Raw genomic sequence first — 26869 nt, 5'->3', positions numbered from 1 at the left:
TTCCCTCCACCTTAGAAGCTCTGTTCTGAGATGAGAAAGCGGCTCAATGCCAAGCTGGGCGGGTGGCAGAGATTTCTTAAGTCAGCCATCCTCATCCTACACAGTTGAGCAAATAGACTCTCGGAGAGATCCTATGCTGAATTTGAGGGCTGGCAGCTTGCAGGCTGTGTTTTGTTTAGGCTGCAGAGCACATTTGAAATTTTGAGCCAACATTTAACATTTGGAAGAATTTGAATAAAACTGCAGAAGCTTTGGCAACATCACACCAGCCTTTCCAGATGGCAACAATTGTCTAGAAATGATTAGACTATCCCATCAGCCGGGCTCTGCTCTCTTCAGCTTGCCTCACTGGGGTACTTCATTCCTCTGTATGGCCTTCCACACTTCACTGCACCCGACTTCGAGACCCCCATTCTTCCTGCCTACCTGGGACCACAGAGCTAGTCAGCAGTCCAGGGTGGCTGACACTCAGGTTTTCTGGTTCCCATCCAAGAGCTCTTTCCTCTCCATTTGCCCCATTAGGTGTTTTATTTCCCCAGCTCTGCTTCTCTACGTTGCCCTCCGTAAACCAGCTTTACTATAGAAAACCGAGACCCTCTCAGAGACACCTACACCACTCACGTGGCCTTTTAAACCACCAAGCCTGCTGCACTGAGCTCTGCATCCTAGAGCCAAGTGCCCTCTATGATTTAAAGGCCAGAAGAACGTGGCTGATGCCAAAACAGGGCTTGGGTTACATAACAAAAACCTTGCTACTTTTGCATGGCAGAAGAGGTGGGCCTACATTTCCAGCAGCCCCACATCAGCAGCGCTGAGAACTCCTCTCTCCTTTGGTCTCCCTTGTAAACACCGCCACACATTCGTGAGACTGTTAAAATCGCAGAACATTAGAACAGAAATTATCCCCAAGTTTTTCATTTGCAATTATCTTCCTGGTAACATGGCACCTCAGTGTGCTGAGGGACTTGATGAGCTTAGAAATAAAATCATTAGTGCTTACTCCATTTATTTGATTTATTTATTTTTTTACCCATCCTAAATGAATGGGAACAAAATTAATAGTCCAGCTGGCTAGGCCCTAAGAGACAGAAGCAGAGAGGTGATTCTGTGTTTCTGCCCTTCATTAACTTCATGGTGCACAGTGACTGGAAACTGATTCTTCCAGCTGTCATTCCAGAATTAAAATCCAGATTTTGACCTTCTTTTGAAAGATGATGAGGTCTATCATCACTGAGCCCATTTTGAGAAGGCAGCACACCTATATGGAGTTGAGTAGCAGACTACCCTGTCCAGACAGACATTTTGCCACAGGCAGCCCAGCCTCAGGAATCCCTCCTGCTCCTGCCTGTCCCTCTTCCCTGAGCTGGGCTGGCCTATACAGCCATTTAAGTTTGCAAGCTCCGATCCAATTCCACACCCCCAATTTAGATCCATAGAATCTCAGTTGCAGAAAGACAGAGCTCCAAAATTGGAAGCATGGTCTGGGGCCTCCACCTGGCCACACTCTGGACCCCAGCCAGCCTTAGGGACACCTTGTGGCTGATGAGAATAAGATCGATTCAGTGGTGTGAGGTTGCATCCTGTGACCAACCTGAGCTCCACATCCTAGCCCCTAAAGCTGTCCTGCCTCCTGGCCACCCTCTGGTGACCTGCCCTTGCCAGTGTTCCTTGAGTCTTTATATTGTCAAACTATCATTACTTTTCAAAGTGATTTCTTAGCAAATTGCTCCTTTATTCCAGGAAGCCATGTCCCAGGGGCCCAGGATCACACACTAAACCATGTTCTGTATTCCCTGTGTGACCTTGGGCAAATCACTTCACCCTCTGAGCCTCATTTGTCCCCTCTATAAGACAGGGGCTATCATACCCATCTCAAAAGAAGGCTTAACCACAATAATACGGGAGCGTCCTAGAGAATTACGAAGAGGCATGCCCTCTCTCTCTGCACAAGGCTGTGCTTTGATCCTTTTTCATAGCAGCACTAAGGACGAGAGCCAGCCCAAAGGGTTTCAGTCTCCTTTTACTTGCCAGCAAATGCAGTGACCTGTTGTGTCTGCGTATTGGCCACTTTGCTCCCATTCTCTGCCCAAAGGTAGGGTTTCAAGCAGTCAGGGCCCACCACTCACATGAGTCCTTGGTCCATGGCTTTCAACTGCACCTTTGCCAACATGTGTCCAGCCCTTGAGTGGGAGACACAGGAGGAATCCAAAGGAGGGGGCATTCTGTCCCCGGCTATTTGTAAAATTTCTACAGTGTATGGTGGTTAAGAATATGGACATCAGAGCCCAACTTCCTGAATTTGGAGTCAAGTGATTGAACTTCTCAAAACCTCAGTTTCTCTAGGCATAAAGTAGGGACAACTGTAACGGTGACCTTATAGGGGTTTTTGAACATGAAATGAGTTAAGACACATAAAGTGCTTAGGATACTGTTTGGCATATGATACAGTGAATCACATGAAACTACTAATTAATAGCTGATGGTATTTAAGCTAGAAAACCAGTAGTTTCATGTGGTCTTGGCTAACAGGCAGCACTTAGCAAGCGGTAACCCGCACTTCTGATCGGTGGAGGTACAGCCCCTGGTGGTAGGCTGGCGCACCTTCCTTTTGTTTGCCCGTAGCGCTGAGACGCAGGCTTCTTCCTCCCCAGTACGGAGACTGGAAAGCAAGCAGGCCTGCTTCCACCCAAGGGGGACTGACCGGGTTTGCCCCCGGTCTGTGGAGCCTTCCCAGAGCGCCTGTGCAGCTTCCCTCGGCCCAGGCTGGGGACTCGTCCTCTGAAGAAGGGCGCGTGGTCGCGTGCCCCGTCTCCACGTCAGCAGTGGGAGGTTGTGTGAGGGCCTCTCCCCCGCACGAAGGGGGCCGTCAGATTACAGTGTGCGCGTGAAGTGTGCGTATACGCCCTCAGCGGCCGTGGGCTCTCTCTGGCAGGAGCTGGAGTGGCTGCTGGAGATCAACCGGCTCACGCACCGGCTGCTGTGTAAGCACATGACCCTGGACAGCTTCGACGCCATGTTCCGGGAGGCCAATCACAACGTGTCTGCCCCCTACGGCCGCATCACCCTCCACGTCTTCTGGGAGCTGAACTTCGACTTCCTCCCCAACTACTGCTACAATGGGTCCACCAACCGGTAAGGGAGTGCCTGGGCGAAGGGCGAAGGGCGAGGGCACGGGGCACGGGCTGCGGGCCGGGGAAGCGGGTCCTTCCCGCAGTAGTCAGTCCCTCCTGGCTGGAGGCTCTGCGCAGAGCCGGGGCTGCCGCGTGAGCAAGTCTCCTCTCCCAGCCCTCAGGCCAGAGGACAAGGCAGGCAATCCGACGGTCCCCTGATAAATGTACTGTCAGAAAGAGTGAATTTGGAGATGGAGGAAAACCCCAGTCATGAGCGAGAAAACACCACCACCTGATCCAGCCTGGGAAGTGACGGGAACCTCAAGAGAGGCTTCCTCCTCTGAGAAGTCATGCTTGAGTAGAGATGTGAAGGATGAGTAGGAATAAAAAAAGTGAAGAAACGGGAGAAGAATATCCCGGGCAAAATCTCCAAGGAGTGGAGAGCTCAGTGAGGGTGTAACAGATGGGATGGGGAATGGTGCCATGAAAGATAATATAGGAGCTGGAAGGAAGCAGGAGCCGCGCTGTGCACTACTCCACAGGCCAAGATAGGATTAAGCATGGTGCTTTATGATCAGATGATACTTTTTAAAAAAAAATTTATTTATTTATTCATGAGAGACACACACACACAGAGGAGGCAGAGACACAGGCAGAGGGAGATGCAGGTGCCTTTCAGGGGGCCCGATGTGGGACTCAATCCCCAGACCCCAGGATCATGCCCTGAGCTGAAGGCAGATGCTCAACCACTGAGCCATCCAGGTGTCCCTCAGATGGTGCTTTTATGAGGACATCCATATACACGAATACATTCATGCAGAATAGGCACATGTATGTGTGATGAAGTGGCATATGTCTCCTGCAAGGTGTACACAGCCCTGTATCGAGCACCAAGGTGAGGAGAAGACCTTATCCCTTATCATCACAGAGGTTCAAAACCTGACAGAAGAGAGGAGATGTATTCACGCACAAAACAAGTCCGTTAGGTTATACAAACATGTATGTGTTTACAGGTCCTCTCTGTACCCTCAGAGCCTGGCTTACAGCCAGTATTAAATAAGTATGTGTTGAATGAATTGAAGGGTCTGGGAGGAAACCACAGATGAACATGAATCCACACACTTAGCAAGACACGCTTCTGGTTCTGTAAAGATTTGGGACTTTTAATCCTCTTGAGCAGAGGTCTGCAAGCTATCGCCCACAAGCCACATCTTGTTGCCAACTGTTTCTATATAACCCACGCATAAAGAATGCTATTGACATTTTTGAATGGTTGGGGAAAAAAATCCAAAGAAGAATTATAGTTTGATGACAAGTGAAAATCATTTGAAATTCGTAAAGTTTTATTGGAACCCAGCCATGCTCATTCATCTACAATTGTTTATGGGTGCTTTCACACTATCGGCAGAGCTGAGTAATGGTGACAGAGACCATCTGGCTTGCAAAGCTGGGAATACTTCCTATCTGGGCCTTTATAGAAAGAGCTTGTGGAACCCTGCTTGTAAGAAGCCAAACTGGGGGTGGAGGGAAGGATCTGGAGCCCCAAAGAAGGCCATTTTCAGGCCCAGCCAATTGTCTCTTGGTTGCCTACTATTCTCGTGAGCAGCCATAGCCCAGAGTCTAGCTTGAGAATCTGGACTACAGTTTTCCCATTAGGGAAGGGAGACAGTAGGTAAATGAATGGGAGTGTATGATAAGAGTTTAGTATCTTTATAGACAACCACCTAGAAACAGTTTGCTTGTACCTGGTCAGGAAGGGCTCTGGCTAGGTTGCGTCCCATGAAGAATGCCCTAGGACCTGGTTAATTCCTGCCCCCTCTCTATTCCTCTACTAGTTTTGTTCGAACTGCCATTCCTTTCACCCAAGAACCGCAAAGAGATAAACCCGCCAACGTTCAGCCTTATTACCTCTATGGATCCAAGGTGAGTAGTCTTGCCTGCGTCCTATTCCTAAGAGGACTTGTCAACAAAAGCAAATAGAAAAAGTGTTCCCCAAATCATAAAAGTAAAATGGTATGGAGATTAGAGAGGCAGCAGTGAGATCCAGGCAGAAACAACTGCGAGTATATTCATCTTTATTTGTGCACAACTAGCAAGGGTGAGGGTGAGTGCAGACCTGGTAGGGGAGTAGTTCCTGGGTGGGAATTGTTTGGGGGCAATTTCACTGAGGTGAGCGGAAAAGTAGGTATGTGGGGCTTCTCATCTTCATCCTGTCTCCTGTTGCTCAGTTGATTCACTGCAATATGGTCCTGTGATTCTGGGATTTGGGTTCCAGAAAGGTGAGGAATTTGCAGACAGGAAGCAATTGGGAAGGTGGAGTTTTGAAAGAAATCCCAGATTTTTGGAGCTAGAGTCAAGAAGCAGGTCTTCTCCCATCTCTTTGCTGCTTTGTTCATAATACGCATCCTGACACTAACCAGGCCTCCCAGAGGAAGCCCTGTTCTAGACTTTCAGTCCTTTGTCATTCATTAAACAGACATTTATTAAGCGCCCACAGTAGGCCAGACATTGGGCTAGATTCTGCATGCTAGGGATATATCAGAGATTAAAACAGACATCATTACCCTCCACAAATTTCTACACCCATGGTGGGGACGGGGGCAGTGTTCACTAAGTCTCACCAACATGTGATGTATGTAGGAGATGCCTTTCTTACCCTGTGGGTTTGAAAGGGAAGAATGCCACTGCAAGAGTAAAACTTGCCAACAATAACAAAACCAACATTTTTCTTTGTGATGGACTAGAAATGGCCACCTTTGACCCGATTTTCAAAAAGTAAGCACAGATACACTTTAAAGAAGAACTGACTGAATACATATGAGAAAAGGTTGGGGAGCCCAAGATTGGGAAGTGTGGTGAATCAGTGAGCTCCTACCACTTGGGCCTACTGGTGGGCTTAGAAGGTCTTAGGATGATGCTGGGACAGTGCAGGTGTCCTCTGGTCCAGGACAACCAGTCTGCTCAAGGCAACTTTCTCAAATCACAGGACACTCAGAGCCAGCATTTTGAATAATTCACAGATGTGTCACTGAAAAACACTGACTCACAAAGTAAGAACAACACCTCCCTTTTCAAATCTCTTTCAAGCCTTGTAATTATAATTGGAGAAAGACACATTTTTACGTTGATGCTAATATGCCTTCGATACCTTCTGCTTTCCCATTTTCCTTTTTGTCAAAGCTAAGAGAGCAGACCTTAAGTTCAGAGTTTTTAGTAAGCAATAGGATCTAAGTCAAACTTAATATGATTTTGTTTTTATTATATTTATTCCTATGTCGCTACTACTTAGAGCAGGAAGGTGCTGGTTTTAATTTATGGAGTCTTATAAGCCTATCTTTTAAAGTAAGTTTAAGTTTTAAAAATGAGTCCATTTAAAGAAAAATATTGTTAATAATAGTAAAGATAGTCTATGGTTTAAACAAAATGGAGGTGGGGTATGAGGTGGTATGTGGTTGCCTGAAAGCTGGAAAACACTCTAGAGCAAGGCTTCTCAACCTTTCCAAAATAACCCCCTTCCCCAAGAGCAGAGGAGACTAGACATCTGCCTCAGCTGATTGGAAGCATAACCTGCAGAGCCCATCTTCAACTCAAAAGTTTCCTCGAAGTATTGTATTTTATTTAAGCCATGCAAATTTTGCTTTCTTTGCCATGATATATTCATGTTTGTTTTAACGTTAAAGTAATGTTTTTAGTTCCTAACTGGGCTCCCCTAAATGGACACACCTAAGAGATGCCATGTTTCTCCTTTGGCATACCTTGGGGGTATATGCTTTTTAGCTTGAGAAGCTTTGTCACAGGACATTCATCCAACCAGGATGATCCACAAGAGCACAGACAGTTGAGGGGAGGCCAGTGAGTAGTCTAGAGACACATTTTTACCAAAGATCTACTATATGGAGGGCTTTAAGCTACACAGTATAGGTTGCCTCCTCCATACTACCTCTCACTCCCTAAAATGAGGCAGTATGGCAGGATGATCACCACCGCCCCTCAGTAAGGCACCCACATCAGGGACATCCTGATTGGCAGCGTCCTCGTCAGCTGCATCATCCTGGTCGGCTTCACCTTCAGCTTCTGGTTCGGCTTCAGCTCCGGAGTTCTTGCGTGGCATTTCCACCAGGGGGAGCCCCTGCAGGTCTTCCTCTCTCTGACCAAGAGCCGGGGCCTCCTCTGGCCATCTCACCAACCCATTGGCTTCCTCCATGTGGCCGGCTCTGTAGGACCATCGAGGCTCATGACAACGGATGCACCAGAACTGGAGGCAAATGAAAGCTAAGACGGCTGTGAAGCAAGCCAGCAGAATGGCCATCAACACCCACAGGGAGATTTGGGGGTCTACTAGGGAACTTCCAGCAGCCAGTGGGCTCTTATCCAGGGTATGGAACATGGTGCAGTAGTGCCTATAGGGGAAGGCAGCCTTCTTGCAGCTGATACACAGGAAGTAGAGAGTAGAAGGGGCGAGGTGTTCCAGCACCACAGAACTGATTGTTCGAGGCACTTTCTCCTCGTGATGGAAGCTGTAGCGAAGATAGCCGGAGAAGATGCTGTTCCAGTTGGGCCTGTACATAATATGGTAATAGTCCTCCAGGCAGGGCTCTGAGGATGACCAGGAAATGATGGCTCCTGTATAAGAAACGTTCCCAACCTCGATGTTCATCCTGATTCTAGAACCAGAATCAAAGTGAAAAATGACATCCCCTTGTTTAAGTATTTAGTTGCAATATTCATAACCACCATTTAGTGAACATTCAAGATGGGGACTGACATTGCCCCTGTTTTACAAAGAAGTGGACGTCAAGAGGTTACATTACTCAGCAAAGGCGTAGCTAAGAAATAACAGAACAAAAGTTCAAATCGGGGCTGTCTCATATCAAAGCCTGTGGCCTTCAGGCCTGAGAAAGGTGCACCCATATCCCCCAGGTTCATCCTGCCCTAGCTCAGATCCTTTAGGTACAACAGTGTTTCCAACCCCTTAAAAAACGAAGAAAGGCAGTAAAAGAAATCAGACCACATGCCCATATTAGTCACCACAGCTCTGTTCCCTCCGAGTCAGACAGTTATATCCCCTACAGTATCCCTTCTGGACCTTCTGCTTCTGCTCCAAGTGCTCAGCCATCTAGAACATTCTGCCCACTGCTTTTTAGCCTCCCAGTTCTGTTGCCCATGAAAGAGGAGATTTGCGTCATCACTTCTTGGCAGCTGATTTCTCCCCAAAGCCTCTGCTCATGTTTTGTTTCTCTGTTTGTTTGTTCAAAGCCGAAGGTACCCAGAAAATCAGTTGTATAGGTCAAGACAGTCAGCTCCTAATGCCAGCATAGCTGCTACTATTTAATGTCTCTGGTACTATGAGTGTTAATAATGATACTAATCAACAACAGTTAGTGAGTGGTGGCTGTGTCACATCTCGTATGTGTCATGCTAGATGCTCACATACTGTAATACATTCCCTTTAATCTTCATCACACCCTCTGAGCTAGATCCCCATTTTACAGATGAGCAATCTCAGGTCACTTGGCTAGTAAGTAGACTCAAAGCCACTTAACTGCTAGATTTCCAAATGCAAGGCTTCTGGGTTTAGTTGCAGAACATTATTGCAAAATGAGGTGGTACTAAGACCTAGTTGCTGTTTTTCCACAAATCAAATGAGCCCTCTTTAGACTACCAGCCCTCCCGCTTTGATAAGAGAGCACCATCTTCAAGCTTTTTAGTTTCTCTTAAATGCTATCTCTTTGAGAGACAGAGAGCTTCCTCTCCAGTGAATTTCCCCTGATTTAAAATTCAGGGACAGCCATATTCATTCAACCTGTGTATGTTCACATACGGGTCTCACCCAGCCCTGTTCTCTGCCCTTCCTGTCTCATGTGAAATACAGAAGCCTTCGTTTTAGATTTTAATGACCCAGTAAAAACCCATCAACCAGATCTGAACCTGAATTGGATGTGAAGCCAAACTGATTTCTATCACAAGCTGCTCTCTCCCCTTCCTGCTTCCCTCTGACCTTCTATTTTCATGCCTGTGTTCCTAGAGGAGGTGGGTTGCAGAGAGATGCACTGAGCGATTTTTCAATCCTGGTTTTTCTTCTCTAAGGATGACAGTGAACTGACATGTTCAGGAAGGGGAATAGTTCCCTTCTGTTTGGTTGGAAATTTCATCCCAGAAACATAGTGAATAATAAAAGAGACAAGACAGGTGTGCTCAGATCCCTCCCGGGAAGGTCATTGCAAAGGAGACGTTTACGTTCCCTTCGTCATTGTCCTTTCTCATGACCTCCCCCACCCACACCACCCCACACATCCTTGTAAACGCTTCTGACCACAATGAAAAGAGTTTAATTCATTACTTATAATAAGAGGCAATGGCCTTTGTACAACCCTTCCATCAGGGGTGATCAGGAATCCCGTTTTATTGTCATGAATTTTTTGTTCTGTTTGCTTTGCATCTGCTGCTGGCTGGCTCTGCAGACTGAGTTCTCTACAGCAGACATTTTTAAGAGCTTTCTGGCAAGACACTGTAGCAGCATCCTCAGCTTTTGGGACCAGATCAAGCTTCCTTATTTGCTTTTCTTTCTCTGCTTCTGTTTCTAAATTCCCCCTATTTTTAGCTATTCATATTACCATTGCCTGGCCCTCCTCCAAGAAGAGTGTGAAAGGAAAAACCATTTCCATTTCCAAGAAGAGCCATGTATGTCCCTTACCTGATGCTCGCGGTGGGTCTGGTTAGAACGCAGTCTGCAGAGGCAGAGACAGAGTGGACCAAAGCTGAAGGAATGGAGCCTTCTCGCCTCCTCTGCTCTGGGCTCTCCTTGATGCCTCTCTCGCCACTGTCTGAGTAATCCCACTGTCGCCCCCAACGCTCACATTATTCATTTCTTCAGATCAGCATCATTCACCATGGCAACCAGCAGGCATCTGTACGCACGATGCTTTCAGGGACCAGTCTGGAAAGGCTTTTGCCCACTGAGAGGAGCTCTCATTCCTTTGGCCAAAAAAAGGCAAACAGTCTCCGGCAAACCGATCCTCAGAATGGGACTGATTCTTCCAAGGCTGCCAAATTTTCTCTCTAATTGGCTGGTGATCATTTTTTGCCCCATCTAGACCCTCTTTGGACAATGGCCAAATGCAAAGACGCCCTTCTCAGTTATCCTACAATTAAAATAGTAATTTTATCCCAAGCCATCCCACCTCTACATCATCTTCTTTCTTCATTTTTATCTCCTGTGGCATTTTCTAGTCTCATGACAGTGGTCAAGAGCTTTTTATCCTCTGGGCCTCAATTCCATCATCTGTAAAGCTACAGACTTGGGCTAGATGGAGATGGCAGATGGAAAGCAGGAGTACCTCCCAGGTCAGGCTTGCTGAACCATCACAGCATTTGTGCTGGGTTGATTTGAGTGTCCCACCAAAATTCTGGACTACCCAGAACCTCAGAGTGTGACCTTACTCGGAAATAGGGTCTTTATAGACTTAATTAGTTAAGGATCTTGAAATGACATCATCCTAGATTTAAGTGGAGCCATAAATCCAATGACTGGTATCTTTATAAGAGAAAGGAGAGGGAGATTTACATGCAGAGGGACACAAAAAGAAGAGGTCATGTAAAGACAGAGGCAGAGGTTGGAAGGATGCTGTCATAACTAAGGAGCACCAAGGCACCACCCAGAGCTAGAAGATGCGAAGAAGGAGTCTCCCTTAGAGCACTCAGAGGGAGAGTGGCCCTGCCAGCACCTTGAGTTCAGGCCTCCAGCCTCCAGAACTGTGAGATAGTACAATATGAAGACACCATATTTATGCTAATTTGTTACAATGGCTTTGGAAAACTGATACGGGCACCCCTTCCAGCTGGTCTCAGAAACATAAGCATCCCAAGAAACTGCTTACCAATCCATCACTTGGGGTTGACACCAGAAATGGAAACTTTTTACTATTCCTGGATTGGATGATCCCCAAAGTTCCTTTCCTTTGAAGAATCTTGATTCTGCTTCCATTTCCCACAAAGGTATATCTGCCTCTGAGATTCCACCCCTTTCAGGTCCCCTCAACCTTGAAAGAATTTGTTGCCATCCCTCTACTGGGGCAAATCACAGAGCATGTCTGAAATATAAAGAGAATGAAGTTCTGTCATCTTAAGCCTTGACCAAGTGTGTGGAGATTTGTTGTAGCAGCTCCAGCCCAGACAGATTTAGATCTGAATTATTTTACACAAATTATGTGCTTTTAAAAGTCAGGTTTTTTTCTCTTCTTGGTTCCTGGCCAAAGTATTGAGGTGAACCCATGGAAGTCTCCTTGTGATTCACATGAGTGATAATCAAAAAGTTATGTAGAGTTTCCTGGTGAGTCACAGACCCTCCCCTGGCCAAGGGTCTCTGTGAGTCTTGGAGTCTCAGGATGTCCCTTGATTAGACACTTGCTCTGTGGCTTTCCCATGGCATTAGGTCTTCCCAGGGGCCTGTCTAAACTCTGCTGTTATGTGTGCTAATGGCGACTCCCTGCAGAACATGAAAGTGTCCTCTCCCCAGAAAGGCTAGTGTGGTAGTTTGCAGGTACCTTTTGAAAAAGTTATTTTGAGAGAAATAAAAATACCAGACTTAGGAGGCCTGTGGAGTGACAGGATAGAACTCAAGCCTTTGCCACAGAAAATGGGAATTTATTTTTAATGCTTCTAGATGCCAATTTTAACACCAAGCTCTTTATTTGAGAAGCTGAGACACTGAGAGAATGTGAGTGGGGCCTAGAAGCCTTCCTGTTTCACAGAGCCTGAGAGGAAGGATGGCATTCCTCAGGCCATATGACTGATTAGTGACAAAGCCAGGAGTGGAAACCAGTCCCCAACTTGCAGTCCTGGATGCGTCCTGCCCCTTTTGGGCTCTCACCGTCCTCTGGCTGCACCTGGAGGAGCCAGGGCAGCCCTCAGTGCATGAGATCTTCTGGGGGAACTCCCCTCAGGAGATCACATCTCAGCCAAAGCCATACTTTTTCCACCTTCAGGGAGGACCCTCCTGCCTGCATCCAAGTCCAAGTCCATCTAAGTCCAATTTATAGCCTCTTCAGTTGGCAGCCCAGGAGGGCTCTGATTGGCTCACATGGTTAGTAGATTATAGCCAGAGGAAATCAACCAGAGTAGGGTCCCTGTGCCGTTCCTGAAGGTGGCAGCAGAGGGACAAGCTGAGGCCATTCCCGGGGCATTCCTGGGTCCCAGAGCTGACTGGCACCCAGGAGAAGGTAGTTGTTCAGAGTGCAGGCCCTAAAACCCAAGGCTGGGTTCAAATCCTGCCTATGTAGCCTTGACAGATCCCTTCTTATAAGATGGGAGTATCAGGAATCCCTGTCTTCTAGTGTTGGGGCATGAGATGAGCCTATCTCTGTAAGAGCTGGGCCTGGGAACAGCTGCTCTTCTTTAGAAGAAAGGGTCAATGGGCCAGAGCCATCTCCTGAGTTGACTGTAGCTTGATCCAGGGGCTGTAATGAGCAAGGTTTGCACCCTACATGATGCTTCCTTCCTTGCTTTTTGTTCTTTCTTGAAACAGCTTTATTAAAAAATAATAATAATAACAGTATGCTCATTGTACATAAATTAAAGAATACAGAAAAGCCCAAAGGCAACATTCAAACCTGTACAACTCAGAAATAACCACTGAGAATGTTTTGGTGCATTTTACATGTGCTTTGTCACTTTATCAAGGCAACAAGTCTTTGAGGTCAACTTCTTACTACCATTGTGCAAAAGGAGGAACTGAGGTTTACAGGGGTTAGTTAACTTGACCATCATCACAAAGCGAGGTTTGGCCAAGCTGTGCCATCTCCTGGTCGGTAGTCCCTAGAGCTGGGACTCCTGGACTGCCTCCCTGATGTACTACTCCTCCTCGGTTCACAGTAGTCAACAGGAACACTTACCTTTGCTCTGCTTCTCTGGAGAAGCAGAGACAGGACTTCACAGTTCAGTGGATTCCAGAATGACGGGAACAGACAAGGAACTGAAAGACCTCAAAGAGAACATCCAACCACCTGGATGCAGCCACCAGAAGCAGGGAAACCATCAAATACATCTGAAGAAGCACATTCAGTGACTGTTTCCTCTCCCTGCTCGTGAGTCTAGAGTCCATGTACCCCTGACCAAGAGGGTTAGAGGTGATACTAAATGTAAAAACAAAACAAAACAAAAGCATTTCACAACTGGTCCAGTCATTGAAATTAGTCTATGAGCCTAAATTTTAAATGTGTTATTCTCTAAGTAAAGTGAGGTTTTTTTTTTTTAAGTTTTTATTTATTTATTCATGAGAGACACACACAGAGAGAGGCAGAGACACAGGCAGAGGGAGAAGCAGGCTCCATGCAAGGAGCCCGATGTGGGACTTGATCCCAGGGTCTCCAGGATCAGGCCTTGGGCCGAAGGCAGGTACTAAACCGCTGAGCCACCCAGGGATCCCAGTAAAGTGAGTTCTATAGAATCGATCATAAAACTGCCTTCCAGGTGACATAGGTTATCACACAAATCAGCCCTTAAATTATGCCAGTAATGTCCCAGTAACTTTTTAGTCTCTAGAAATTGCTGGTGGGACCTTGTGTTTGTGTGGTCATCACTAGCTAAATGACGCCCCCATGATTTGACCTCAGGGAAATTTATCGTACTCTTGAAACGCTTTCTCCATGAAATCACCATCCGTAAGATCTAGGGCCCAGTGCTCTGCTGCATCTAGCTGAGTACATCTCCTCTGTATCCATCCCTTGCTACCAGCACTTCCCACCGTGGCTTGCCCAGGTGAGTCTGCGTCAGCCCCACTGACAACGTCACCAGCAGTGTCACTGGCTTTGCTGTGGCCACCCCTGCTCTCAGGTCTGCATGGCACCACTCCCCAGCTATACAACATTACTGATCCACTAGTAGTGAAGAATTTTGTTATTTTGGCAATTGTGAAACACATGGTGAAATATCATCCTGTGTTTCACTTCATTTACCTTCCTCCTCTACTAAATGGGGGTGATTGTACCTTGCCTTACCTGATGTAGGAGATTGGTAATGACCACCCCCCACCGAGATATCAGGTCCTAATCCTATAACACGGAAATACTACTTTATTTGAAAAAAAGGGGCTTTGTAGATGTGAGTAAGTGAAGGACGAAGAGATGAGAAGATTAACAGGATGGGTCCTAAATGTTATCACAAGTGTTCTTTTAAGAGGGAGGCAGAGGGAAGTTGCATACATATAGAGGAAGAACCCAAATCTCAGGAGATGGGTGGGAGCTGGCCACAATACAGGAATGCTGACAAGCTGGAAGAGGCAAAATATCCATTCTTCCCTCAGGCCTCTGGAGGAGGTGTGGCCTCATTGACACCTTGATCTTAGCTCAGTCAAACTGATTTTGGGTTATGATTGTAGAACTACGAGAGAATATATTTCTTCTGGTTTACCAGATTTGTGGTCATTTGTTGTAGCTGCCATAGAAAACCAATATGCCTGGGTAGTTATGAAAGAATTATTCACAAGCAGAGAAGTATTATCCACTTGTGTATCATCATATGAGTACAGGTTATTTAAAAAGGGTTGACATTGGTTTCTTCCAAAAATTTTAGCATCTCTGAGTATTACAGTACGGGTATCATACTGCTGAATGGAAGTCTGGTTCCTTTTCTCCACTTGTCTTTATTCATGAGACCAAAAGAGAGGAGCATCAATTCTTGAGGTCTCTACAGCAATTCCCTTGGATTTTTCAACCTCTGAGCTGAGAAGCCCAAATGGAACCCAGATGTTGGAGACCTAGCCTACAGCTCTCTACATATCAAGAAGGGACAGACAGGAACGTCAGCAAGCCCTACTGATGCCCTTGAACCTGTAACTCAGGATTTATCAGTCCTTTAACCCATCTTAGCCCATAGGCTCTCCTAACAAAGACTGCATTGCAGTTTTATTCATCTCTCAATCTCTCTTGCCTTGCAGGGGATTTCAGAGAGTTGAGCTGCAGCCTGAATTCAACTTGAATTAGGGAGCCATGTTTGTGTCCCTGGGCTGATGGGATTCTGGTTGCTCAAGGAACATTAGAGAAATTGTAACTAACATAGGAAATTAGGAACCATTTAATACCTCTTGAAATCTCTGAAAAACAGGGATTGTGATTCCAGAAAGCAGAGATGCAAATTGCTTGCAAATTCAGTTTGCCAGATAAATAGGCCTCATTGTTTAGAGGAGCTGGCTGTGTTCACTGTCAGAGGTAGAGGCCTTAGGACTTAAAAGTCCATATGCAATGCTTAAAAATGATAAAAAATAGTAACTTTTATGTTATGCATATATTACCACAGTTTTTTTTAAGTCCGTAAAATAATATTACAGGGCCCAGAATCTGCCAGATAAAACTCACTTTATTTTCTCTCCTTAAAATACTGCCCTGCCTTAAAAAAAAAAAAAAAATATATATATATATATGTGTGTGTGTGTGTGTGTGTGCGCGCATATATATATATATATATATGCACATCTATGTCACATTAAGAATATGGTTCTAATTTCTGAATCCAGATTGTTTATTGAGATCTCATAAAGTTAGCTATTTTGTGCAGTGTGATTTGAAACAAGCTTGATTTTAAGTGAGATATCTTAAATAGGGTACATAATTAGTTTCTAAGGCAGGCCAGTTGACTGTTACCTGAGTCAACAGGATTGGTTTAGTATAAGAGATGTGTAGCAAGTTTCCGATGTCTTAAGTCATATTGCCTTCCTGTTTTTCTTTGCTAAACCTCAGAAAATGGCCAGGCTCCCATATTCCCACATTTTCTCAATAGGGCCCAGCCTCCTATTGAGCCAGCAGGTCAGATGGGTGCCCTCCGGGGGTGTGTGTGCATGCACTTTGCAGCATGCATGTGTGTGTGTGTGTTTCCTCTTGCATGGGTGTGGTGTATTTTGGGGGTGAGGGGAGTAAGGGGAGCTTATTCACTTAGGAGGACTTGAATTCTGCTCATTTCACACTGATCCTTCCTGAGCTTGGGCCATCAACTAAGGCCTAAATTTTTGGTCTAGACCAGGATCCAAGACTGATGATACAGGAATGGCAACAAGGGGCCTCTTATGTGCGCTGCCCGGTCTGTGAGAGGAATTCTTTACACTGCTGTGTGTGGTAAAATAATCCCAAAATTATTCTCCTTCTCTGCCGAGAACTGGGGAAGCTACTGAACAGTTTCCATCTACTTGAACATATTTTAATTTGCACTTGCCATGAGTGTGAAGGGAAACGTGCTACTTGGGTAGGAACGAAGGTTAAGACTGCCTTGGAGAAGTGCCCAGGAAGCCAGCACTGCAGCAGAACGCTCTGCAGGGAGAGTAAGCACATCTATCCAATGAGTGCAGGGAGATCTCCCTTCTAGCAACAGTTTCTCAGCCTCCACTGGGGCACTTCTAGCTGTGAGGGCCTCTACCCAACACAGTCTGATGTTGGACACCATTTTATAACATAATCAGTATTGAGCAAAATCTGCTTTTTTGATGTGTTCTATCAGCTAGTCCAACTGTGACCTCTGTCACACCCCCACGTGGGACGTACGGTGGGTTTTATAAAAATGTATCCAACATGTGCACTCCCCTCTCCACATTCAGAGAATCGTGACTGTAGCCAGAGCTGCTGCGGGACATTTGACCAAGAAGTGGTATTGTTTTAGTCTTTACTTAGCAAATTATCAAAGTAATATTAATGGTGGTTATTGGAGCGAGTGCTTCCAGTGTGCCAGGCCCCACGCATAGTGTTTTATGTATGTTATCTCATTTAAACTTCCAACAGCCAGGGGCGCCTGGGTGGCTCAGTTGGTTAAGCATCTAACTCTTAATCTCTGCTCTGGTCTTAATGTCAGGGTCATGAATTCATGCCCATGCTGGGCATGGAACCTACTTAAAATAGCAATAATAAAAATAAATAAATAAATAAACTTCCAACAACCCTATTGGAGTTCATATTATTATCTTAGGAGAAACCATGGCCTAGAGAGCTTAAGTACTTTGCTCAGAATCATCTAGTTAGTAAATTTGTGGACCTAGGATTTAAACTCAGGTATACCCACCCCCAGAACCATCCCCTAGAATCAAAGCAAGACAAAAACGTCCAAAAAAAAAAAAAAAATGTAGTTGATTGCTTTTGTATCCTTCAAGGATATCCATTTGAAAGCTCCCTGTTGCTCAGAAATTCCTTTCATAGGATATTTGAGAATGGATGAAGGAGAAATGCTCACAGCTTTACTGGGGGTTCAGAGAAGAAGTCCAGAGTGCCTGGTGTGGGTGGGGAGATGAGAAGGTAGTTCTACAAGTCAGTAAGCTCTGTCACATGCCCTTAGCACAGCCAGGTCATCATTCTCTTGTTCCCGTGCGGGCTTGAGCTGCAGCCCTTTTCAGGAGAAAATCCAAATCATGGTTTTGTTTTTTAATCTTTGAAAATAAATGTTGGGAAGTAAATTAGGCTATGGTATAGCCCAGTAGGTTTTTTAACTTACTTTTATACTGAGTTATAATCACATACAGTAAGATGGCAGTCTTAATCAGTTCAGGCTACTATAACAAGAATATCATAGATTGGGTAGCTTAAACAACATTTATTTATTGCCTAGAGGCTGGGAAGTCTGAACCCATGGTGTTGGCAGATCAAGCGTCTGGCATGGACCCACTTGATGTTCTGCAGAGAGCCTTCTCGCGGTATCCCACATGGTAGAGGAAAAAAAAGAACAAGCCTTCGTTTGTCTTCTTACAAGGGCACTAATCCCATTCATGAGGATTCCATCATCATGACTTTAATTACCTCTCAAAGGTCCCATTCTTAATACCATCACAACAGGGGTTAGGATTTCAACAAATGAATTTTGAGAGTATACAACTATTCTGTCCATAACATACACAGATCATAAGTGTACATACAGTTTCATGAGTTTTGACAAGTGTATACAGCTGTGTAGTAAACAACCCAAGCAGCAAGTAGGGCATTTCTCTTACCTAGACAATTTTCTCCTGCCCCTTTCTCATCAATCTCCTTCTCCAACCAGGGGTCAGCCATGGTTTGTTTGGTGTTTACTGTATACTCCTCATCCCTAGTACTGAAAACAGGAGAATACAGAATAGGGCTTTGATAACAGGACCAGAGCTAAAATGCACTCACTTAGGAGAATGAGCATCTCCCTCACCTCACCCTGTCCCAGCCCTGTTTGATAGGTGGACTATTCCAGAGACACTAAAACAGTTCACTTTCATATACAGAAAATTACATGGCCCAGCCTGGTTTCATGATCGACTAAATCAAACTCAACAATCCATACGTATACTTCCATGATTTCTTGAACATTGACTTCGGCAAACATCATGTTTTCAATCTTACATATTTCCTGCCCAACATAAGCCTTTCCTGCCTCATAACATTTAGAAATCTCTAGTAACTACATAAAGACATCCCTCCCTTAGGTTAAGTAGAATTTACTGGGACAGCCCATCAGTGTTGAGTGCAGAGTACTGCTCCTCACATTCCAAGCCTTACCATATGTAGGCATTACCTTACCAAACGAGCTAATATTCAACCTGCTGGATGCAGGGGTATTCTGATTCCTCACAAATTCTTATTAGTGGGTCCTCTAATTGTGTTCTTCATGTATCCGTGTTATTAGAGAGTACTATAAATGTGATGCTTTTTTCGTAAAGTTTAGAATTCATATATAGTAGAACATACTTACCGCAAAGCCTAGACTGAACATAATTAAGTCTTCCTTCAATGGCTCCAAAGGGAGTTGAGAACCTTACAGTCCTCCAAAAGCATCATTACAGTTCCTATTTAATAGAATTTCTAATTAGCCAACTAATAGAAAATTTCAGCTAATAAAATATCAGCTGTGGTCTTTACATATTTGCATGTTCCATGTAGATTTTTACAATTCCAGATAGGATACTATAGTCAGAACTAAGTTTTGAAGTGACACCTTATCTAAAAAACTGGATATGGTTTCTAATAGAATTCAGCCTCCGAAGTCCACCATTACATACAGAGGGGAAGAACGTGGGCTTTGGAATCAGACCTCTCTGGATTCAGGTCAGGGCTCAGTTATCTAAGGACTGTGTGACCTTGAGCAAGCTACTTAACACCCTGAACCTCAGTCCCCTCATCTGCGAAATGGGGCCAGGAATTGTCTGTATGCATGTGTTTGTTGTGAAGATTGAACGAGTACACACATGGAGGGCTTCACAAAGCCTGGCATGAGGTCTTCCATAAATAGCAGCATTTCAAAAATGAAGTCAACCATAACTTTACCGTCTCACTGACTGAGTGAGACCAAATTGGGGCCCTATATTTTAGTCACGTATTCCCAGACAGAAAAATATCTTAAGCAAATTTCATGAAATCAGTGAAGGTGTCTCATGGAGTCTAGAGGACAATGGTGGTGGCCCCCAAAGAGCAGTCAAATGGAGCAACTGCTCTTGTCTGTTTCCCATAGCAGCTTCCATGACACCTTTTGTTTGGACTGCTACTTGAAAGGTTATGAAACCCCTGATTTAATCCAACACCCTCATTTCATAGATGAAGAAACTGAGGCTCAGAAGAGCATTGGTGATTCGCATGCACTCAGCACAGGTCTCCTGACTCCCAGGCCTGTGCGTTCTTGGGACCCTGCCCTGTAATAAATGGAGACAAGGAACAGTAGGAGACAGTATTAAGTCAGCTACTGAGTTCCCACATGGTTCTTCCAGCCAGTTTCTAGTAACAAAGATGTCTCTAGAAAAAACAGAATCATCTGTTTTACCACTACCCCATGCCTCAATTTGTCAAAGTCCTGTTTTGTGGGTGGCAGGAGTGCCTGTAAAAAAGATACTTGCCTGGAAGCTCTTTCTCCTCTTCTGCTGGGGAACTGCTGTTCATGGAGTGGCTTTCGGGCCATCCTGCGGTCACTGGCCACACCTCTCTCAGTGACCGTCTTCTTGCAAACATATTCACAGGGGTTCCCAGTGAGAGATTACAGATACCAGGCTTTTGTCCCCCAGCAGGACTCATGCCAGCACCCACTTACCTCCCTGTTTCTTATTTTGCCACAACCTCTGTTTTCCAGCCTCTCAACATTGCCTACAGCCACATCTACAGCTCCTATAGGAACTTTGTGGGGCCCCCCCACTTCAAGACCATCTGCAGACTCCTGGGTTACCAGGGCATCGCAGTGGTCATGGAGGAACTGCTGAAGATTGTCAAGAGCTTGGTAAGGAAGGGCCTCAGTGAGGCCTGGGTCATGCCTTGAGCTCTGTGCAGAGGAATCACCCTAGAAATCCTGGGCCCTTATGCCTGGGTTCCTCCTACCTAAAGCTCTGTAACATTTCTGTGTACTTCTGATCTTGGGGCTTTGCCTCTCATTTTTTTACCTTTAGGGCCTACTAATTACTGTTCATACTCTCCTCCCGTGCAGTGTTTTCTAATTAGAGCATCACAAATCCATGACATATGTGCCACCATTTCCCTACCCTGTGCTCACGGCAGACATCTCTAATCAATCACCATGCTTCTTCCCTTGGGGTTTACTGCTCAACACTTGCAAATACTGCACTGGCCTCAAGAGAATTCTATATTCATCCCAAGTATGATCATCTGAACCTTTATTTAGTTCTCCATGACACTGCTGAAGCAAAGCTGAAACATTTAAACCAGATTTTCCTGAAATGTGGAGTTGACAAAAAAGAAGTAAATGAAATAATGAATAACCTTGCCAGAAATAGGAAACAGCATTCACCTGCTAACTCCAGGCCTCTGAAGTAATGTAATGGATTATGGGTGTCTGCCTCGGACACAGGAGGGATAAACGTGCTATGTATTTTCTGTGTTTAAATTTGGCTAATGTGTCTCAGTCTCCACAGCCCCTTGGCCCATGACATTTCAGTCCTGGATCTTATGGAAGCAGCTCAGCCCCTGGAAAGACCCCATGCCTAGAAATTGCCCTTCTGAAAGTCTGTACAGCCTGGAGTGCTACTGAGACAGCTCCCTTTCTGTCTCATAAAGGCCCATTTTTCTGTATCTGTATTTTTCTGAGAATGGGGCCATGCGCCACCTTTAGAAGGGGACCTACTCTCCTCCCAAGGAACAATGCCTCACTGTCTCATGCAGCTCAGGCTGCTATAACAAAATACCACATACTGGCTTCAGCAACAAATGTTGATTTTTTCATAGTCCTGGAAGCTGACAGTCCAAGATCACAGTGCCAGCATGGAGTGGATGGGGGGTACAGATGCCTGCCTTCTCCCTGTGTCCTCACCTCTCTTGTCTCTTCTTGCAAGGGCAGGAATCCCATCAGGAGGCTCTATTCTCATGATGTAATTACCTCCCAGAGGCCCCATCTCCACACCAGCACATTGTGGGGGGGGGGGTTCAGTATATGAATTGGGAGGGGGCACAAACATTCAATCTATGACACTTGCCCACAGGCTGCAGCAGAACCCTGTGTACCTCAGTAGCCCATTATTTAGTCCAGAGATGTACATATATAGCAATGGTGGATCGTTCAATCATGCTGCTCTTTTCTTTTGTCAGCTCCAAGGAACCATTCTCCAGTACGTGAAAACACTGATCGAGGTGATGCCCAAGATATGCCGCTTACCCCGACATGAATACGGTTCTCCAGGTGGGCAGTGGGGCCCAGGAGGCAGAGGGTGGTGATAAGAAGATAATCTAGGCCCATCCCATGGTGGGCGGCAGGGCCCCACCATCTCCCCAGGAATGTTGGCTTCCCTAACATGCCAACAAGCTGGCCCAGCACTGGGTCTGTGTCCTACCTCCACTGCGAGCTAGGTAGCCTTGACCCATTTTTAATCCCTCTGGGCAATAGTACCATTTTGCCCAGGGAAGGCAAAGGATGCATGCTGGAATGCCTCACAGGCCTACTGGGGAGCTAGGGAAGATAGCAGTTGCGAGAGCATTTGTGAGGTTGCTTGTAAATGTCTTTTCTAACTTAGCACCTCTAGGGTCCCTTCCTCCCTCTGCCCATTTGTGGGAGGCGGTAGTATAAGGCGTTGCAGGTGGTGGTATAATTGACATTTCCAAGGTGAATCAGGAAACAGGAGTTTTTGCCACTCTGCCTCTGGGCAGAGAAATCATTCTTTCCTTCCCTAAGAATGAATGGTTCAGAGACTGAATCTGGGGACTGAAGAATGGGAAAAGATGGAGGCTATGAGTTGAGTTTGGAACCTGGTGTTTTTTCCTAAAAATCAAGCTGTCAGGTGTTGAGTGTGTGTGAGTCAGAAGAAAAGGGGCTTGCACTCAAAAGCTCTGGTTTTCAATCCCAGCTGCCCACTTTCTAGCTGTGTGATTGTGGGCATGCCACTTACCCTCTCTGAGCCTTATCTGAAAATAAGAGTAATAGTGCCCAGTTCATGATATTGTTATGAGTATTCAGTGAAAAGCTGTAGAAAAGTGCTTAGCACAATGCCTAATGCTTATAAATGTTCATTCCTGGCATTATCAAGATTTCAGACAACTTTTTGGAGGGACTAGGAGAGATCCAGGGATACTGTATTTGTATATGTTTGTTTTATTCCAAAAAAAGATTTGGCCAGCCTCCTGAGCTTTCTGTAGTACTGAGCCCTGAAAGAACTCTCACCCCTGGCCCACATAGAGAGAGATGTGGGCTTGGTTTTTTACTCTCCCGCTCAGATCTGGGACTGTTGCTCAGTCAGTACTTCCCATAATCCCGGCTGAGCAGGGTTAGTTTCCCCACTAACTCTGCCTTCATCCCCCAGGAATCCTGGAGTTCTTTCACCACCAGCTGAAGGACATCATTGAGTATGCAGAGCTCAAGACAGACGTGTTCCAGAGCCTGAGGGAGGTGGGCAATGCCATCCTGTTTTGCCTGCTCATAGAGCAAGCTCTGGTGAGTCGTGAGCCCAAAGCAATTGGAGCATCTCCAGGCTGGAAGGGACCCCTGCCCCAGCCAGATACTTGAGGCCCTTCTACTGCATCCTGCCCAGAGGCCCTGCAGCACAGACTCGTGCTCTTCCAGCACTGGGCACGCACTGCATCTCCATTCTGCCTTCAACAGCTCCGACCATTTGAACCCTGGGAGGAACACAGGCATTCTGTCTAAAGCCAGGGCCTGGGTTCCTGTCCCAGCCCCACCTTCACTAGCTGCAGGATCTTGGCCACCCATCGAAGCTTAGTATTCTATCCATTCATTACACAATAACTGCTTGGCCGCCACAGGCCAGGCACTGCACTGGGGGACGTAGCCGTGGCCAGTCCCAGCCTCAGGTCCTGGACAGTAAGTAGCAGGGAGATTTATATTGAATAAGTATTTACACAGAAATGCTGTGTTTACGTTACAGCAAGTGCTATAAGGGGGGCATGCATGGTTTCGTGGGAACATTAAACAGTACCTAGTGTGGTGCTGGGGGAGAGGGAGGACTTCCCTGAGGAGGTGACTGGGAGAATGACCAGGGATTGATCTGGTGAAGAACCAGGAGTGACAGTCCAGGGTGAGGGAAGAGCATACAGTGCTCTCTTCATTTATTATGAAGCAGCCATTCTAACCCACAGGGTAGTTTAGAGGCTGAAAGGAGGCAAAGCTTGGAAAGCACATACAGTAAAAAACTAAATAACTGGTCATGGTTATCATGATGGGTAGAGGCTTGCCACCTCCCAGGCCCACACAGACCCAGCGCACCCTTTAGCTGCCCGACCGCTCATCTGGCCTCACCTCCCTCCTGCCTAAGTCCCAGAGGCTGCCTTCCCCTCGTTCTCCCCAGTGCTCTCTGCTGCCTTTTCCCCTCCATGTGGGGGTTCCACAGCCCTCCAGCCATGGGTTAACTGTGCAGGGGAGCAGAGGAGCACTAGAAGGATAGGGAGAGGCATAATCCTCAGGAAGCAGTGGGAAGAACTTTCAGCATCCATGAACTCATCCAGCACGAGGGGATTGAGCACCCACCTGTTGACTACTGCAGCTCTAGGTTATGGGTGAATGGCCTCGGGTAAGGGAGACAAATTATTACCATTCTTACTCCAGAGAGGCAGATGACTGGAGAAGTAAACAAGCAAAGACTGGGCATATGGAGGGCGGTACGTGCTGTAAATGAATAAAAAGGAAAATAGGATAGAGTGATGAGTGTCGGGAGGGACAAGCTGATTTTGGAGATAGTGGAACTGGATGTCTTTAAGAAAGGGAAAGAATGGGACACCTGGGTGGCTCAGTGGTTGAGCGTCTGCCTTTGGCTCAGGGCATGATCCCGAGGTTCTGGGATTGAGTCCCACATCGGGCTCCCTGCATGGAGCCTGCTTCTCCCTCTGCCTGTCTCTCTGCCTCTCTCTCTGTGTCTCTCATGAATGAATAAAATCTTTTAAAAAAACAAACAAGGGGAAAGAACCCTGGAATGAGCTGGAGCAGAAAGGCAAAGGGAACAAGCTAGTAGCTGAGGAGGGAGCAGCAGGTAGCTGTGGTCCTGGGCAGGTAGCCCCATCCTGGGCAGGTAGCCAGGGTCCTAGGTGGGTAGGCGCAGTCCTGGGCAGGTTAGCCGCATGCTGGACAGGTAGCCTTTGGAGTTTCCTGAGGTGGAGAGTAAAGGGGTTGGATTTGACTTCTGTGAAAGACCCTTTCAGCCTTGGGAGAGGCACTAACCGTAAGCAGACTGAGGCTATGTGCAGCTGCGCAGGCCAGGGGTCATCCTGGAGGCAAGAGGCACATGGAGAGGGGAGGAGGTGAAGCAAGAGGAGATGCTCAGAATAAGAACCCCAGAGAGTCCTGCTTCTCGTTGTCTGTATGAGTGAGCAGGTTTACTGCCTGCCCACGGTCCCCACCTCTACGAGGGACATGTCCCATCTGCTCTCTCAGACCCTGCCCCCATGGAAAGGCTCAGAAATGCACACAGTTTCGCTTTCCCTCCATAAGGAGTAATTGCCTCTCTGTTCCCCTTTAAATAGACTCTCGAGACAGCTAAGTGTTCCTCTTTATGGTAACAGGTTTTGAACATGGTTCAGTGGCCTGAGTTGCCATGGCAACTTAGCCTTCCGAAGTCACAGGAACAAGATGGGTAGGAAACACTGCTCTGTTCAAGGCTGCAGGATATGAGGAGAGGCTCCAGGGGCACCGGAACGAGTAGAGGTGGGGGAGGGTTGGCCCCAGAAATCTTGGTGCCTGCGTGTCTCCTGTGAGCACCTTCTTTCATAAGGAGCTGTAACCCAAGAGCTGAGAGCACCAGTTAAGCTTCTCCTGCACAAACCCCAAGAAGTGGACTATTTATTGAGGGGGCTACAAGGAAAGGAAAATTTTTTTCCCAGGCACACCTGCCAGGGTGGTCACTTGCATATATCAGTGAAGACAAGAGGATGCTTAGGACCAAAGACCTTCAGCGCTGACAGAGGCCTTAATGGTTTATGTTCCTGCTCCCTCTCTTCACGCATGAGGAAACGGGAACCAGAGAGGGTCCTCTCGGGAGGACTCACAGCCCATCAACAGCAAAGGTGGAAGAAGGAGAGCAGGGGTTCTCAGCACTGATTCCAGTCCCAGCAGAGGCCAACATAGCGAGGAGCAGGGCTCCACAAAGCTGTGTACCATGGTTTCAGTTGACAACTGGGGAGATCCACAAGCCAAGACGATGCTTTTTGAGTTAGAATGAGGCATGACATCTAGACCATTCTAATTAAAGCGGGGCACTAATAGCAAAAAAAGAAAGTAAGGGAAGAAGGAAGGAATGAATGGAGGGGCTTTAATGGCCATCCACAGAGGATGGACTATTTAAACAGTGCTACATCTGTTCTTATGGAGGACTCTGAAGCAGTGAGAAAGGACAAGATGCTCGAGTAGCTTTGTATATACCCACATAGAAAATGTTGAAAGATTACTAAGTGAAAAAAGAACAAATTGCAGGACAAAACACATAATGATGCCATATGTATAAAATAAACTAAAAATAAAACCCACAAAAATAACACTGTATTGAAAACAAAGATCTAGGGGGAAAAAAAGGATACCAAGGATACCAGAAAGTTCATTTTCTCTAGGTATCGGGGGTCGACAGGGGCTTTCATTTTATCTGGAATGTCTAATATTTTGCAGGGAAAGTATTTTCATGCATTATGTTTGAACTGAAAATTAATTCAAAAAATAGTAGGACATAATAATTATAGATTAATAATAACAGAAAAACTGGAAAGTACAAATAAGAAGTCTTCTGCCCATTTATCTCGTGTTGTCTTTCTCTAATAGATTTGCAGAGTTCCTCGTTGTAGGTTCCGTATTGCAATTTTTGCTACAAATACCTATCCTTCTGTGACTTGCCTTTTTGTTTTAAAACTGAGATTATTAATAGATCATTAATTCGTAGGTAGAGGGAATATAAATTGAAAAGATTGATTACCTTTTCAAAGGTATTTTTTTTTTATTCTCTTTAGGTTAGGTGCTTGCAAATACTTCTCAAAATTCAAGGTGCGTGTTAGTATAGGAACCTCTATATCTGTCAATCAGGTTGTTTGCTTGGTGTTTTTAATTAAGGTCTAACGTAAATAGAGTAATACATGGAATATGCAGTATCGCCCTGTATGGATTAATTGAATCATTCATGTTACTGTGGGTGGGTGTTTACAGAGTGATGCTATTATGAATGAAGATGCCATGAATGTTCTTATACATTTCTTTTGGTGGATCTATGCTCTCATTTTTATTAGATTTACTTACCGTGTGGTAAAATGGCTCAGTCAGTGTGTGGATAGATAATACCGAACAGTTTTACAAAGTGATTGTGCCAATTTGTTCACTCATTCAGCAGTGTAGAAGAGTTTTCATTTCTTCACATC

General features: G+C 45.8%; 2 protein-coding genes across 7 annotated transcripts in view; one reads left to right on the top strand and one right to left on the bottom strand.

The window, feature by feature from the left end:
* The window catches only part of CYFIP2 (cytoplasmic FMR1 interacting protein 2), a 123983-nt gene that overhangs the window by 65113 nt on the left and 32001 nt on the right, over positions 1-26869 (top strand). For all 6 annotated transcript variants that reach the window (XM_038534920.1, XM_038534922.1, XM_038534923.1 and 3 more), the window contains 5 exons: positions 2933-3132; positions 4946-5033; positions 20160-20303; positions 21623-21713; positions 22828-22958. In XM_038534920.1, coding sequence (XP_038390848.1) covers positions 2933-3132; positions 4946-5033; positions 20160-20303; positions 21623-21713; positions 22828-22958 — 654 coding nt within the window. The remainder of the gene's footprint in view (positions 1-2932; positions 3133-4945; positions 5034-20159; positions 20304-21622; positions 21714-22827; positions 22959-26869) is intronic.
* Positions 5169-10107, bottom strand: FNDC9 (fibronectin type III domain containing 9). The gene is made up of 2 exons (XM_038534924.1): positions 9805-10107; positions 5169-7774 (listed from the first exon to the last, which is right to left on the bottom strand). The coding sequence occupies exon 2, from the start codon at positions 7765-7767 to the stop codon at positions 7054-7056; it is 714 nt and encodes a 237-aa protein (XP_038390852.1). The 5' UTR covers positions 7768-7774; positions 9805-10107; the 3' UTR covers positions 5169-7053.

This window comes from Canis lupus, chromosome 4 (assembly GCF_011100685.1).
Source record: "Canis lupus familiaris isolate Mischka breed German Shepherd chromosome 4, alternate assembly UU_Cfam_GSD_1.0, whole genome shotgun sequence".
Classification (NCBI taxonomy): domain Eukaryota; kingdom Metazoa; phylum Chordata; class Mammalia; order Carnivora; family Canidae; genus Canis; species Canis lupus.
This window is presented reverse-complemented; position numbering and strand designations above follow the sequence as displayed.